This window comes from Carcharhinus amblyrhynchos, chromosome 3 (genome assembly GCF_965287045.1).
Source record: "Carcharhinus amblyrhynchos chromosome 3, sCarAmb.v2.hapA, whole genome shotgun sequence".
Classification (NCBI taxonomy): Eukaryota; Metazoa; Chordata; class Chondrichthyes; order Carcharhiniformes; family Carcharhinidae; genus Carcharhinus; species Carcharhinus amblyrhynchos.
The window spans coordinates 75,492,806-75,510,492 of record NC_137326.1 but is presented as its reverse complement, the minus strand read 5'-3'; the positions used below and the strand labels follow the sequence as shown (position 1 = coordinate 75,510,492).

The following is a 17,687-nucleotide window of genomic DNA, read 5'->3' as shown; positions in this document are numbered from 1 at the left end:
AATTCCTCTCCACATTTACTGCATGAAGTTAAATGTCACGGGATCCAGGGTGAGGTATCTAAATGGATATAAAATTGGCTTCTTGACAGAAGCCAGAGGGAGGTTGTAGAGGGTTGTTTTTCAAACTGACCAGCAGTGTGCCTCAGGGATCAGTGCTGGGCTCACTGTTATTTGTCACTTACATTAGTGATTTGGATGAGAATATAGGGGGCATGGTTAATAAGTTTGCAGATGACACCAAGATTGGTGACATAGTGGTCAGCGAAGAAAGTTATCTCCAATTGCAATGGGATCTTGATCAATTGGGCCAGTGGGCTGACGAATGGCAGATGGAGTTTAATTTAGACAAATGTGAGGTAATGCATTTTGGTAGATTGAACCAGAGGAAAACTTACTCAATTAATGGTAAGGCACTGGGGAGAGTTACAGAATAAAGAGATCCAGGGGCACATGTTCATAACTCCTTGAAAGTAGACAGAGTGGTGAAGAAGGCAGTCGGCATGCTGGGTTTCATCGGTCAGAGCATTGGATACAGGAGTTGGAACGCCTTGTTAAAGTTGTACAAGACATTGATAAGGCTACTCTTGGAATACTGTGTGTAATTCTGGTCACCCTATTATAGAAAGGATATTATTAAACTAGAAAGAATGCAGAAAAGATTTACTAGGCTGCTACCAGGATTTGATGGATTGAGTTTAAGGAGAGGCTAAATAAACTGGGACTTTTTTCTCTGGAGCATAGGAGGCTGAGGGGTGACTTTATAGAGGTCTATGAAATAATGAGGGGAATTGGTCAGCTAGAAAGTCAATATCTTTTCCCAAAGGTAGGGGAGTTTAAAACTAGAGGGCATAGGTTTAAGGTGAGAGGGGAGAGATACAAAAGTATTCAGAGGGGCAATTTTTTCACACAGATGGTGGCGAGTGTCTGGAACAAGCTGCCAGAGGTAGTAGTAGAGGCGGGTACAATTTTATCTTATAAAAAGCGTTGAGATAGTTACATGGATACGATGGGTACAGAGGGATATGGGCCAAACACAGGTAATTGGGATTAGCTTAGAGGTTTTATGAAAAAGGGTGGCATGGACAGGGGCCTGTTTCCATGCTGTAAACCTCTATGACTCTATTTAAAACTGTATCTACAAAAGAATTTTAAATGACCATGGGTCAGAAATTGATTTTGCTAGAAGAGTTTGAATTTATCTAAAGCTCAGGCAATGCACAAAATTGGCGATTTTGGCAGAAGTGATTCCTTAGATGTTTTATAGTTTCAAAAGGGCAGAAGCTGAACTAATTCTATGCTGCTTTATTCAGTAGGTCCAATAGCCAATGATATAATAACTAGACAAGGAATGAGTGAACCTTCAGCTAAATTAGACATTTAAAATCATTTTGTACATGCTAATTTGAGAAGAACAAAATCCCAGAGAGACCAAAGTTCAATGAAGGTGTCCAAACATCTGAGGATTTGGGGTAGGCCATTTAGGGCGGAGGTGAGGAGACATTTCTTCATCCAAAGAGTTGTGAGCCTGTGGAATTCATTACCACAGGAAGTAGTTGATGCCAAAACTTTGAATACATTCAAGAGGCAGCTGGTTCTAGCACTTGGGGTGAATGTGGATCAAAGGTTATGGGGAGAAAACAGGATTATGCTATTGCGTTGGACGATCAGCCATGATCATAGTGAATGATGGAGCAGGCTCGAAGGGCCAAATGGCCTCCTCCAGCTCCTATTTTCTATGTTTAAGAGAACCAAATTGGTGCAGAGGAGCAGATGATGCACTTTCAGACATGCTTCAAGCTAAGGAAGATTTGACCCTTGAAGTGGCCATTTAGATTGTCAGGCAATCCAAAATCCTTTTGCAGCATTGATCCGTCTTAAGGGATGAAGAATGTCAAATTGAAAATACTACAGGGGAAAAAGGTGTTTGGCAAATTGGCTTATTGGCCAAGGCGTTGCCATGGTGAAAGCAACAGGGAACTACAGCTTCTCTAAGCTCTTGGATAATTCAAAAAAGGTGCAAGGCTTGAACACGTCCTTTTTGTTTTCTGTAGAATAAATTATTGTGACAGTATCTAATTTGGCACTCTTCATCCCTTAAGATGGATCTGCATATGAATGTATGTACTCCATTTTGAATAAAGTAATGACATTTATCTCAACTAATCTTTTGCAGATGATCACTGGCCTACCCACCAATGCATTGACTGAGTAGATGGCTCCACATTTGTCATCCCATCTCTTGCATTATTCATCCAATGATTAACTAATATAGGGAAGAATACAACAATGCTAATTCTACATTGTACAACCATTTCTCAGAAAGCCTGGCCTTGGATTGTGCTTTCTCTATCTTTGCTGAAAACTGACATTTTCCTTCTTGTCAAACGTATAATTATTTCAGAATCTATTAATCTTTGGCCTTGATCCAGTCAAGATGGACTATGGAATTGGCAGCAGATCACTGGACCACATGTATCTGTATCACATCCAGATAGGGAAATGATTGCTGAGTTGTTGCTCCAATTCAGCTAATGACAGAAGTGGGATGTTGGGTGTGGTCCAAGCACAATGTCAAGCATTCCACCCCACTTAGTTAAAGTCCAATCTGCCTAAATTTGATTTGATTTATTGCCACATGTATTAGTATCCAGTGAAAAGTATTGTTTCTTGTACACTACACAGAAAAAGAATATCATACATAGAGAAGGAAAGGAGAGGGTGCAGAATGTAGTGTTATAATCATATTCAAGATTCAAGAGGACGACAACAAATTTTATTTATATGGTGCCTTTACCAGAGTAAAACATCCCAAGACACTTCACAGAAGTGTTTTAAGTGAAATTACAAGATACATAAGGCAGATGGCCAAAAGTATTGCCAAAGAGAGAGATTTTAAGGAATGCCTTAAAAGGTCAAGAGACCGAGAGGTTTGAGAGCATGAAATGCCACAGCTTGGGACCTCAGCAACTGAAGCTGTGGGCACCATTGATGGAACAATCAAAATCAGGGATGGTTAAGTGAGCATGGGTTGTGGGGCTGGGGGAAGTTACAGAGATAGGAAGGAGCAAGGCTATGGAGGGATTTGATAACGTGGTGGCAAATTTTAAAATCAAGGCGTTACTTGGTCAGGAGCCAAGGTCAATGAGAACAGGGAGTGATGCTGAACAGGGCTTTACGTGAGTAAGTACAAACATAGCAGAGTTTTGGGTGACCTCAAGTTTATGTAAGGGTGATGGTGGAAGGCTGGTTATGAGTGCATGAGAATGGACAAATGTGGAGCAAACCTGCCAAAGTCAATTGTTGGCATCACATTCAAGTGGTTACTGATTGTGTGTGAGCTTTGACAGTCCAGGTAGACACAGGGAACATCACTGCTGACCTTTAAAGTATGTCCTTAAACAGTGACTCTTGACAGCTCAGATCGCTGAATCATGACCACAAATGGATGATTTTTCTTCCTCCGTTCTTCTCTCTTAGGAAAAAAAAAACTACAGCACAAACAGGCCCTTCGGCCCACAAGTTGCACCAATCACACTGCTACCTATGGTTGCGCCGATGGTATCGTTACATACAAGGCTTACCTATAACCCTCAATCCTATTAAATCCCATGGCTCTGGACCCCTCTGACTAATTACAATTCCCCTACTGTGGTCAGACTGAGGTCAACTAATGCATAGGCCACAAATAGGGAGTATTCACTGTACAGAGAATATCTGGAATGGGAATATTCAAAGTTTGGGCTTTCCAATATGGCAAAAGAAGGTTGCGTGAAGGCTGTGCCTGATACCTGCAATGCAGCCAGGGTACTCACATTAGACATTACTGCTATTTTGGTGATGATCTCCAGGATGTTGAACCAGATTCCGATCCCCTGAGCTTTCTCCACGACAGGCCGTCGGTACTCACACACAAACTTGTTGGCATCCAGTCGGATTTCCACCCAGTTATTGAGAAGGGCAAATAAAGGAGTCAAGGGGCAGGCAGCAACAAAGATGGTGATGAATCCAAACTGCAGGACTGCAAATTGAGACAGGATGATCATTGTTATACAAACGTGTGTTGGAAGTTAAAGGAAGAAGTTGCAGTTGTAAAATCACTTTCTCTGGATCCCCCAAAGTGCCTCACAAGGTGATTGCCACATTTGCCCACAAACAATAGTGAAATGCGTAGGCAAATGAAGCAGCCATTTCGTGTAAATATCTTTTAATTAATGTTGCTTGAGGGATAAACATTTGCCAGAACACCAGGAGAATTCCCTTGCTCTTCTTTAAACGGTGCTGCAAGATCCCTTTCATCCAACTGAGGTAGATGGAGCCTCAGCTGAACATCTCTTCTTAAAGACAACGCTCCCACCAATGCAGTATTCCCTCAGTATTGCCCTAAAGTATCAGCCAAGATTATGCATTCTTGGAGCAAGATTTACATTCTTGTTTTGGTCCCCTTACTTGAGGAAAGATGCAGTGGACTTGGAGAAAGTTCAGAGGAGGTTCATTAGATTGATTCCGGCGATGAGGGGTTTGTCATATGAAGAGAGATTGAATAGTTTTGGCCTATATTCTCTGGAATTTAGAAGAACGAGGGGAGATCAAATCGAGGTATACAAGATGATAAAAGATATGGATAAAGTAGATGTGGAGTGGATGCTTCCTCTTGTGATGCATTCTAGGACAAGAGATAATAGTCTTAGGATAAGGTGTAGCAAATTTAATACAGTACGAAGTCTCACAACACCAGGTTAAAGTTCAACCAGTTTATTTGATAGTAAACCCACAAGCTTTCGGAAACTCTGTTCCTTCGTTAGGTATGTCAAACTGGTTGGACTTTAACCTGGTGTTGTGAGACTTCTTACTGTGTTTACCCCAGTCCTATACCAGCATCTCCACATCATAGCAAATTTCAAACAGAGTTGAGGAGAAACTACTTCTCCCAAAGGATTGTGAATCTATGGAATTCACTGTCCCAAAGTGTGGTGGATGCTGGGACAGTGAGTAAATTTGAGGAGGAGTTAGATAGATTTTTAATTGGTAATGAGTTGAAAGATTATGGGGGAAGACAGAAAAATGGGGATGAGAAGACATGATCGAATGGCAGAGTGGACTCGATGGGCCAAATTCCTAATTCTGCTCCAATACCTCGTGAACTTAGTGTCAGAGATACGAGTGCTATGATTTAGCCAAATGCTAACGTAAAAATCATCTGGAATCAAGAAAATTATTTTCTGGTGTTTGAATTGATACAGTCACCTTCAGGGAATATCAAGAGACATTGTCACACACAACCCTGGTAACTAGGACTGAACACGTTATTTGAAATGATCACTTTATTGGGAAATTACATGCATTTTATGTTAATACCTTTCAGGCTCTTGAGCTGAGACAAAGACGAGATGTGTGGCCCATTACTCCACAAACCATTCATGGTGAAGTACGCTGGTATCTAACCTTCTTAGTGAGATTCTTCACTCTTCCTCCAATCCCTAACTTGCAGACTGATAAAGCTAAACCTACACCATCTACCTGAGCTAACATTCTGCACCAGTGCTTTTCCCTATTTTCCCTATTTGAGGGGGAGTGGTTGAGCAGGGTCAAGCTTTGGGGTTATTTGGAGGGTGGGCATGCAGAGGCTTCAGCTGTTGGGGGTGGGGGAGGGGAGGCGTGGAGTCAATGAAGAAACAAGCTTTTAAAAACAAACATTTACGTTTTTACAGGCTTTATCTTTCCAGCAGCAATCAAGCCTCGGAGAGAACTCCATTAAGCTTTCAGTCCGAGCTTCACAGCAGCCATTGCTGCCTGGGGGCCCATGACGCAGAAGTCTTGTCTCGTGATCCCACCTGGGGGCTTGACCCACCTTTGGGAAGCATTATTCTATATCTACACTTCAAAACATGGCTGATTCCACAATCCCCATCAGGAATCCTTCCATTCAATTTAGTGTTCATTCATTTCAGTCTGTGGTCAGCCTTACAATCATATCATGATCTCATTTTACACGTGGCCAAACAGGCCACCTACAATGGCGATTTACAGATCATGCTGGGATAATCGGACAAGCACTGAAACAGGCAGGCCATTAGGTATACACCCTGAGATCGGTGTGGCAGCTCATTGGACTCTTATTGATCAGGGTGATCAAGCCCTGATCAACTGATTAACAAGAATCAAGAGATCGCCCAAAAGGACACAAAACCAAGGAGGGATGAAAGGTGCGGCCTCTCTCTCCCAACAAACCACAACAATGGTGACCATCGCCAGCAATGACCAGCACGAAGAGAGCCACCATACCCAAGAAGGAAAGAAGGCTAGAGCCAGAGTATCAGACCAGACCAAAGGACCAGACTACACAAACGACTACAGAGGCCAGCTCACAGATAAAGGCCAATATCTGCCTGGGTTCTTGCCAGTCACGCAAAAGTTGTCAAGATCCAGTATTGGGCTTGAACTTTAGTATTCTTTAAAGATAACTTATTACTGATTGGGTGGGTGATTAAAAATTGTGTGTAAATAAATATTATTGTGATCTCTACAAACCAATGAAACACACAATTTTATCAGGCTATGTCATTCAGGCTAAAAAGTTAGAACAATTTTTCCTGTAATGTTACTGAACCATAATTGAATTTGCAATTTTTGTTGAAAAATAACATTATTGTCCTGAAAACAGCAAACTCTTATGTAGTATATTTAACTTAAGTGCAAAGAGTAGCATAGACAGTATTCTGCCTCAGTGCAACCATTACAATGAACTTCACAGAAGAACTTAGAAAACCTCATTGTATTTGTGCCCAAATTTAGGCAGCTTCTGGCTAAACCAGAATAAAAAGAGTTGGTTTGTATACTATTTTGACTTAGCAGTAACTACTCTTTAAACAGAAAAAGCTCACTTTAATGCAACAAGTATACATATATATATATATAAGAACATAAGAAATAGGAGAAAACGCTCATTGCAAAGTCATAATCATTGTTGTGGAAAAGCTACAAATGATGGAAAAGAGACAAATTTCTTCAAAATAAAACCCAGCAGAAAAAAGGAGGAACAAACACAAGAAAATAAAAGCAAAATACTGCGGATGTCAGAATCTGAAACAAAAACAGAAAATGCTGGAAAATCTCAGCAGCTCTGACAGCATCTGTGGGGAGAGAATAGAGTCAACGTTTTGAGTCTTGATGACTCTTCATCAGATTTCTGGTCTGACAAAGAGTCGTCTAGACTCGAAATCTTGGCTCTATTCTCTCCCCACAGATGCTGACAAACACAAGAAGGATGCTTTCAGGTGATTTAATCAACTTTAAATGGCACAACTTTTATATTTTAACTGCTTAAAACAAATTATGGTTGTTTCAGACTGGAATTTAACTTCTCAATTAAATGGCAGTCTTCCCTATCTGCTAACAAAATGATAGAATTACATTTACACTACACTGCTGCAGAGTGCTTAACCACTCTCTTAGCCATCATCAGTGTCTTTCGCACACAGACCCAGATATCTCTGCTCCTGCACCCTTTTAGAAATACTCATTCTACCAAAATAACGTATTCCTCAACCAAAGGATAAACCTTGTTCTGATCTTCATCAGAGTCTGGTTGTGTTATGGAGAGTACGTACCCATCTCAAGATACTCATCAAAGAGACCCTCACATTCCAGGAGATTGTTATCCTTCTCCCAGGGCTGTTGAACTGGAACGGACTTCTCTTTGTCATTGCCCTTCAGCTGGCGCTTCTGCCACCAAAATTTCACCTTCCTGTCCAATAATTAACACAGTAATATTCAAAGAAAAGCAGCGAGTTAAAGCTAGCTCAAAGTCACGTCTTTGCAGGCATTTCTGCTGGTGTGGCTATAGCCAACATCAACATGCTGGGCTGCTGTTATTTTTTAAAATCCCTTCACTATTAGAGTCGTAGAAACCCTACAGCACAGTGGGAAACCATTTGGCCCATCACACCAACAACAATCCCACCCCGGGCCCTATCCCCACAACTCCACACATTTACCCTGCTAATCCACTTAACCTACACATACTGGGACACTAAAGGTCAATTTAACATGGCCAATCAACCTAACCTGCACGTCTTTGGACTGTGGGAGGAAACTGGAGCATCCAGAGGAAACCCACACAGACAGGAAGAGAATGTGCAAACTCTACCCAGACAGTGCCCCAAGCTGGGAATCGAGCCCTGGTCTCTGGAGTTGTGAGGCAGCAGTGCTAACCACTGTACCACCATGCTGCCCAGCATTTATTGTGCATCCAGCATTCACACCCCATCCCCAATTGTTCTTCAGAAGGTGTTCCCATACCGCTGTAATCCATGTTGCGTAGGTACACGCCCAGTGCTCTTAGGGAGGGAGTTCCAGGATTGCGTTTTAATGAAGACACAGCGATATAGTTCCAAGTCAGGATATTGTGTGAGTTGAAGGGACACTTGCAGGTGGTGGTGTTCCTATGAATCTGCTGCTCTTGTCCTTCATGGTGGTAGAGGTTGTGAGTTAAAAGGTGCTGGCAAAGGCACCTTGGTGAGTTTCTGCAGTGCATCTTATAGATGGTACACATGGCTGCCACTGTTGGTGAAGGGACTAAACATTTGCTGTGATGAATGGGGTACCAATCAAGCTTTGCCCTGGATGGGATCGAATTTCTCAAGTGTTGTTGGAGCTACACCCATCTAGGCAGTTGGAGAATGTTCCATTTAGGCCTTCCCAACACTAGAAACTCCCAGTCAAGACAGCAATGATACATTTTGCCAGATGGTAATGCGTAAAAGCGTCCCTAAGCTGTATAGTCAAAGCCCATCAATGGTGTAGCCAGGGTAGACAGTCAATGCTCAAGGATGCACCGAGCATACATTGGCAACGTCCATGAAAGATGCACCACAATGATGCTTGAAAGGTTAATGTGTTGGAAAAATCAGCAGACAGTGTGGGATAAATCTTTGCTAAACGCATCTTCCATTCTTCAGTTCAAAGCATTGTGAAAGTCAATCAGTTCCAATGGCTGCCTTTGGAAGGTGGTCAACTCTTGTTCAGATTAAATGATAATGTTGCCATAATCTACCCCCTGTTCTCCATTCTGGTGCATTACTGACTCCATCTAGTTTGCAGCTGGTGCTGCCTTTGGGGCCATTGAGATACTGATGGAATCACACAAGAGGGAACAGAAGTTTGGTCTGATATTCTGCCAGGTTTTGATTGAATAGCTGCTATACCAGGGAAAGAATTGAGGGCATACAAAATGTTTCCCTGAATTTGAATGGTATATGGGTGGATCGGAGGTGGGGAGGCAGTGGGGATCATGGTGGGAGTTATGAAGGTTGATGGGAGAATTCAGGCACTTGGCAGCATGTCTGAGGGGATCTTGTAGCTTTGCCCTCTGGAGTGAGGCTTATAAGTGGCCTAGACAGAGAGTGAGGGCAGAATGGGAGGAAACCATGATAATCCACAAAAAAGAATGATTCACAGCCAATTAATATTTCATTCCTGAGAGAGGTAGAAACTTCAGGAAGAGATAACCTGTTGGTCTTGCATAAAATTTACAACACAGAAACAGACCATTCAGCCCAACTGGTCTGTACTAGTGCTTATGCATCACACAAATTTCCTATCCTTGTTTGAACATTATTTGACTGGCTGACCTCTCCATTCTTATTCACATACTCACGGGATGATAAACTCCTGTATATTGTTGATAATTTGCTTTCCAACCATGATGATAAGCAGTTCCTGAGCCAGTTCAATCAGACAGCCGCCATTTCCGCACTGCAAAAAGAATATAGACACACGTAATCTGATTGACAAGTCATTAGAAAGCTACAAACAGCCATCAAACAGTAGAGATGATTGTACCATGAAAACGCTTAATGGACTAGCCATATCTTGATCAGACATAAGTGCTGTCCTTTCCACAGAGAGGGGCAACATGACTTTGTTAAAGGTAAGTCACACCTACCTAATCTAGTGATATTTTTCCAAGAAGGTCACAAATATAGGCGAAGAGTGTCTATGGATGTTGCTTACATGGGCATCCAGAAGGCATTTAATAAAGTTTGACACAAAAGATATTGTCAAAATGTGAATGGACTGGATTGGAGGTAGACTTTTGATGGATTGGAGGATATTTGGGAGGATAGGAGGCAGAGACTGGAGATAAATTGATCTTCCTGACTGACAGAACAGGCTCAAGGGGTTGATTGGCCTCCTCCTCTTCCTGTGTTCACATCAACAATCTAGTTTTGCCAAGTTCCCAGTCTCAGACACGTTGATAGAAAAAATGCAATGTGGAAATCAGGTTCAGGTCAAACAGCAGGGTGGAAACAAGTTGTGTTGAAGAGAGTGATGATTGTTAAGTGTAAAACAACAGGAAGAGACAGGGATACCAAAGGATTTGTTCTAGACACTCAATGTTTCATTGTATTTAACAATGGATAGAATGCAGAAAGGGAGAGCAGTCAATCCAAGTTTGCAAGTAACATTAAATTAATGGAGGGGGGACAGGAAGTTTCAAAGGGCAAAACAGATCTAATAAGAGAGCAAATCTGTGGCAGATGGAGTTCACTGAAATAAGTTTGAAGCCATTAGCTGAAGATAACTAAATCCATGTAATCTCTGACAGATTCAAAATCAAACAAGAAAGCAAATAAAATGGCCATCATCTCAAGAAGATTAGAGAGGCAGCCATGTTTCAGTTGTATAGAACCTTAGTTAGTCCCCCATTTGGAATACAGCTTTTGGTGCTGCACTTAAAAAAGAATATCTCTCCGCTCGTTGCTCTGTCCCCACCAGCTCCATGCCCCAACCCAGGGATCAAGGGTGACTTGAGTTTGATGGGTTTGGAGATGGATGATCACTGTGTGGTCTCTGCTACATGTGGGCAGGCGTTTTTTGAGGGGTTGGGCCGATGGGTTGTTTGGAGGCTTGTGTGCTCCTACCGACACCTCGACTTCATCTCTGAATATTCCTGAGGAGATGTCTTGATGTGTTTGGTGCCTTCCCAAATGATCCTTCTCCTTTTTGATCAGTCATAGGCCAGGATTTTCCATGAGTTGGTGGGAATGTTTGATACTACGAGGACAGCCCAAAGGACTTTCGGCTGTCCTCCAGTGACTGAATTCCGGGTGGAGCAGTTAGGTCAGGAAGGATGTTGGAACCTTAAAGGAACTAGGGCACAGATACATCAGGCGGATACTGAAGATTAAAGGATTAAATTGCAAGGCCTTAAATGCATAAACCTGGTTTGTGTTCCCTTCGGTCTGGAAGATTGAGGGGTGATCTGATTCAGGGTTTGATAAGAGTAGAATGAGAGAAACCCATGGTGGAGGAAACAAAAACAAGGCAACATGACGTTAAAATTGGAGCAATTCAGGAGTGAAATTAGGAAGCAATTTTTTTCCACCAAAGGATGAGTAAAAATGTAGGACTGTCTGCCGCACAAGACCATGGCTAATTGGAGTGTTCAAGATCAGCAGATCATTGTTAAGTAAGATTTTCTTTCCCTATATTTGCTTAAGAGACATTAGTCTCACTGGCTAGGCCAACAAATATTGCCCACCTTTAATTACCCTTGAGAACATAGAACATAGAACATAGAACATTACAGTGCAGAACAGGCCCTTCGGCCCACGATGTTGCGCCGACCAGTTAAAAAAAAAAACAATTACCCACTAACCTAAACCAATCCCTTTTCGTCCATAAACCTATCCACAGACCTCTTAAACGCCCCCAAACTAGGCGCATTTACAACTGCAGCAGGCAGGGCATTCCAATCGCTCACCACCCTCTGGGTAAAGAACCTACCCCTGACATCTGTCCTATAACTACCCCCTCTTAGTTTAAAGCCATGCCCCCTCGTGCTAGATTTTTCCATCAGAGGAAAAAGGCTATCACTATCCACCCTATCTAAACCTCTAATCATCTTATATGTTTCAATAAGATCCCCTCTTAGCCGCCTTCTTTCCAGCAAAAACAACCCCAAATCCCTCAGCCTCTCCTCATAGGATCTCCCCTCCATACCGGGCAACATCCTGGTAAACCTCCTCTGCACCCTCTCCAAAGCCTCCACATCCTTCCTGTAATGTGGGGACCAGAACTGCACACAATACTCCAAGTGCGGCCGCACCAGAGTTGTGTACAGTTGCAACATAACGCTACGACTCCTAAATTCAATCCCCCTACCAATAAACGCCAAGACACTGTATGCTTTCTTAACAACCTTATCTACTTGATTCCCAACTTTCAGGGATCTATGTACACATACACCTAGATCCCTCTGCTCCTCCACACTATTCAAAGTCATCCCGTTAGCCCTATACTCAACACATCTGTTATTCCTACCAAAGTGAATTACCTCACATTTCTCTGCATTAAACTCCATCCGCCACCTCTCGGCCCAGCTCTGCAACCTGTCTAAGTCTTCCTGCAAACTATGACACCCTTCCTCACTATCTACCACACCTCCGACTTTGGTGTCATCAGCAAATTTACTGATCCACCCAACTATACCCTCATCCAGATCATTAATAAAAATCACAAACAGCAGTGGCCCCAACACAGATCCCTGAGGCACACCACTTGTAACCGAACTCCATGATGAATATTTACCGTCAACCACTACCCTCTGTCTCCTATCCGCTAGCCAATTCCTAATCCAGTTCCCTAGATCACCCCCAATCCCATACATCTGCATTTTGTGCAGAAGCCTACCATGGTGAACCTTATCAAACGCCTTACTAAAATCCATATACACCACGTCCACTGCCTTACCCCCATCTACCTCTTTGGTCACTTTCTCAAAAAACTCAATAAGGTTAGTAAGGCACGACCTACCCGCCACAAAACCATGCTGACTATCTCCAATCAACTCATTACTCTCCAAATAACTATAAATCCTATCCCGAATAATTTTTTCCAAAACCTTGCCCACAACAGAAGTGAGACTCACCGGTCTGTAATTCCTGGGGAAGTCTCTGTTCCCCTTCTTAAACAATGGGACAACATTCGCTAACCTCCAATCATCTGGTACTATACCAGAGGCCAACGACGACCTGAAGATCAGAGCCAGAGGCTCTGCAATCACTTCTCTTGCCTCCCAGAGAATCCTGGGGTAAATCCCATCCGGACCAGGGGACTTATCTATTTTCAGACCCTCCAGAATATCCAGCACATCCTCCTTATCAACTGTAACACTGTCAGTTCTACTCCCCTGCAACCCAGTGTCCTCCTCAGCTATATCCATGTCCCCCTGCGTGAACACCGAAGAGAAATATTGGTTCAATGCTTCACCAATCTCCTCCGGTTCCACACATAACTTCCCTCTGCCATCTATAACTGGCCCTAACCTTGCCCTAACCAACCTTCTGTTCTTGACATACCTATAGAACGCCTTAGGATTCTCCTTAACCCTATCAGCCAAAGTCTTCTCATGTCCTCTTTTAGCCCTTCTTAGCTCGCTCTTCAACTCCCTCCTAGCCAATCTAAAGCTCTCTAGTGCACTATCCGAGTGCTCACGTCTCATCCGAACATAAGCCTCCTTTTTCTTTTTAACCAACGAATCAACTTTTTTGGTGCACCACGGTTCCCTAGCCTTACCAATTCCACCTTGCCTGTCAGGGACATACCTATCACACACTCGCAGTAGCTTCTCCTTGAAAAAACTCCACATTTCGGATGTTCCCAATCCCTGTAATCTCCTAGTCCAACCTATGTTTCCTAATTCTCTCCTAATAGCCTCAAAGAAGATGATGGTGGGGTGCCATCTTGAACCGCTGCAGTTCATGAGGTGCAAGTACACCTACAGTGCTGTTAGGAAGGGAGTTCCAGGATTTTGACCCAACGACAGTGAAGGAATAGCGATATAGTTTCACGTCAGGATTGAGAGTGGCTTGGAGAGGAACTTCCAGATGGTGGTGTTTCCACGTATCTGCTGCACCTGTCTTTCTAGATAGTAGTAGTTGTGAGTTTGGTAGGTACTGTCTAAGGTGCCTTGATGAGTTCTTGCTGTGTATCTTGAAGATGGTACACACTGCTGCCACTGTTCATCAGTGGTGGAATGTTTTTGGAAAGGGTAGCAAACTAGCAGGCCGCTTTGTCCTTGATGGGAAACTACTTGAGTGTTGTTGGAGATGTATTCATCCAGGAAAGTGGAGGGTATTCCATCACACTCTTGACTTGTACCTTGCAGATGGTGGACAGGCTTTGGGGAGTTGGGACGTGAGTTACTCACCACAGGATTCCTAGTCCTTGAACTGTTCTTGTAACCACAGTATTTATATGGCTGATCCAGTTCCGTGTCTGTCCAATAGTAATCCCAGAATGCTGATAGTGGGGAATTCAGCAATAGTAATGCCATTGAATGCCAAGGGACGATGGTTAGATTCTCTCTTGTTGGAGGTGGTCATTGCCTGGCACTAATGTGTGGCACGAATGTTACTTTCCACTTGTCTGCCTAAGGGTGTCAGGTAATATAGTAAAGACCAGCAAATGAAATTAAGGTACTGGTCAGCCATGATCTTCTTGAAGGATGGTACAGCTTTTAAAGAGTGAATGACCTGTTCCTAATGCTAGGCTCAATCAACAACCCATACATGCCAAGCTCCCACTCTCCAGAGTGTTGATAGGGCTTAGATGCAATACAGAGACCAAGTCCATATCAAATAGAGATAGAAGGAAGGGGAGAGTCTTGACTGTCCAAAGTAAAATGGACTGATGAACTAACATAATACCCATCTCTAATCTGATTGTTGCATTTCAGAATGGGCAGGTACCTTAGACAAGACATTGGCCAAGAACTTCCAATTTCTGATGATAGTATCTCAAAAGATTTGCTGGGGTCCCCCTCAGAAATTCCAGGACACTAACAATGTCGGAATTGCCCAGGAAGTCTGGACTTCTATTGAGAAATTCCCTGTGCCTGGAACCTTCAGAAAATCCAATTTAAAACTGAAGATTTTGTTTGGTTCTGACTTACTTCCCAGGATAGTTACCAAGGAAAAATTAGTAGGATTGAAATGAGTTCTAACTCCTGGATAAGTTGAGTACTGACTCCCCCTACATTCCCCATCCTGACTACACATTTGGACCACACAACTAATCTCCCAAAACCCAACTAATACCCCATCTGTCAACTAGCCTCTTGACCCCTTGACTAACCTTCGTGAACCCCCAATCACCCCTCCAACCTCCCTCGATTTTCCCTGACACTCACCAACTATTCCCCCACCCAGCCAACCACCCCCACCCCTCTTGATTATCCCAACTCCTGATCTTCTTTGCCACATTCCCAACTACATTCTAGAACAATCCGCCCCTGACTACACCCCCAACCCCAATGCCTCCCCCAGCTCCCCACACCCCACATCGTAAATGTATTCCAATCAACTCCCTTGACCCACCTACACTCTTCCCCCCACCTCATCCACACTATCCTCTCTCTGTAGCTTGTCAAAGTGGGTGGGACATTTGAACTCACCAGAAGATAGCAGCTAATGTCATAGAGAGGGGCCATGGCTTTGTTTCCCTGGATGATCCTGCATTACAAGGGAAGGAGTCCACAAACAAGAAGACTTCTCATTTCTCAGGAGGCCAGGTTTGGAAGCCCGGGTGGAAAACGTGGAGCTTCAGTTCATGGTAAGTAAATTGCAGCAGAGTGGTGATCCTCAGAAGATTCAGCCCAATATTATATTGGGAAATATAGAGATATTAGAGAATTAAAAAGACTTTTATTGGAGAAAATAAGGAGAAAGTCATTCCAATTGGCAGCAGGGCCGGTAACTAGAGGGCACAGATTTAAAATAACTGGTTGGTGAACATAGCGGGGAGCTGACAAGAAACAAAAGCCTGTTTAAAACTCGTTAAACCTCTAACTTTTTCCAATTCTGATGACAGGTCACAAACATTAAACCTTGTTTTTCTCTTTGCACAGATGCTGCCAGACCTGCTGAGTATTTCTGGCATTTTCTGACTTTATATTCTATATTATCTGAGGAGGTACTTTTTAAGCAGTGAGCTGTGATCCAGTATGTGCCACCTGAGAGGGTGATGGAAGTGGATTCACCAGGAACTTTCCAAAGGGAATTCCATAACATCTTGAAAAAAAAAGTCATAGGACTATGGAAGAAGAGACTTGGCTGTTTCAAAGAGCCAGCACAAATGTTGGGCGGGATTTTATGACCTTGCTTGGGTGGGACCAGAAATTCCCGCCTGAGGCCAACGGAGATTTCTGTTGTTGGACCCTCACCTGTGTCGAGGTGGGCGAGGTGGTAGAGTTCCAGCCAATGGATCAAATGGCCTCTTTCTGCACTATAAAGTGTGAAGTGTTATAAGATGTGCCAACAGTATACAATGCAGGGTGTAAAATTAGCATGGGGGAGTTAGAAAGCCCCAGACTGTTCCAATGTCGAAAGATTGTGAAAGCAAAGATATGTTGGTACCCTCACCAAAATTAGCAATGGAGAAACCCACAGAGCCCACACTCTGTAGTAGCATTGCTCTAATAAGCTGAAGATCAAAATTGTTGCAGTCTACAGTGTCCAGCTAGAAATGTGGAAACTGGACGATTGAGAATAAGAGGTAATATACACTCACTTCACAATGCCTATGATAGGAAAGATTATTTGACCCAGAGTTCGATGACTGGGAACAAAATATAGAAAGGCAGCGATATCACTTCGCTGCAAATGAAATAAATGTGGAAGGCAAGAGGCAGGTTATTTTATTAATAGTCTGTGGCTCATAGATGAGTGAGAACACTAACATTGCCAGATGGTCATTGGACCAGATTGTGGAGCTGGCCAAAAATCACTTTAACCCCCCACCCTCCATCAATTTGTAGAGATACAAATTTCATACAATAATCCGTGAGCCAGGAGAAACTGATTCAGGTTTCCTGGCAAGACTTAAGGGATTGGCAGAACACTGCAAATTTGGCCCAGTATTAGCTGAGATGTTAAGGGACAGAATGGTCTGGGGTACAAACAGTTTAATATTTCAGAAAATGTTACAGGGGGAGACCAAAATCACCTGTGAAAAATCTGTGCAGCTGGCCCAGGCGACTGAATGTGCGGAGCAGGGAGTAACAGATTTGCAAGGAGTGCCGAATGAAGTAAATCATTTGTGGTGCAAAACAGTCGAGGAGTGGACGCAGCAGTGTCCAGTAGCAGCAATACAACTGTGAGGCTGAAATGTGGGGGAGAACATGTCTAAGAAATCTGTCAATTCAAGAACTATGTGGGCTTCAAATGTAATAAGAAATGTCACTTAAGGTCATAGTGCAGGGCAAATCAATCAGCCCAGTCACTGCACTGACTACTAGCTTTAGTCCTGTAAACAATTTGGACAAGGAGCTGGCAAGGGCTCTGAGTCGTTCTCCCTAAACCAGGTCCAACCAAACAAAGTGCCCCCAATAGAGATAACTTTGCAAGTAAATGGCAATGGATACAGCGATGGCCACAGTCATAGGGGAACAGGCATTTTGTTATCTGTAAAAGGGGCTCCAACCATTAAGGCCAAGTGAGTCAGGTGCCATGTTGTCCACATATACCAGAGATACACTGCAGTCTTTAGGTGTAGCAACCAACAGTGGCATTTCAGAATCAGGCAGCAAGGCTGCCAGTCTTGGTAATCAAGGGTCACAGACCTTGTTTATTGGGATGTTCGTGGTTAAAAAAGATATGGTTAAACTGGCTGAAAATTTTAAACCT

At 43.1% G+C, this 17,687-nt stretch overlaps 1 protein-coding gene across 2 annotated transcripts in view; it reads right to left on the bottom strand.

The window, feature by feature from the left end:
• The window catches only part of LOC145340863 (anoctamin-7-like), a 136,245-nt gene that overhangs the window by 30,492 nt on the left and 88,066 nt on the right, over nucleotides 1–17,687 (bottom strand). For both annotated transcript variants that reach the window (XM_080185329.1, XM_080185330.1), the window contains 3 exons: nucleotides 9,656–9,753; nucleotides 7,608–7,744; nucleotides 3,813–4,018 (listed from right to left, as the gene is read on the bottom strand). In XM_080185329.1, the coding sequence (XP_080041455.1) occupies nucleotides 3,813–4,018; nucleotides 7,608–7,744; nucleotides 9,656–9,753 (441 nt within the window). The remainder of the gene's footprint in view (nucleotides 1–3,812; nucleotides 4,019–7,607; nucleotides 7,745–9,655; nucleotides 9,754–17,687) is intronic.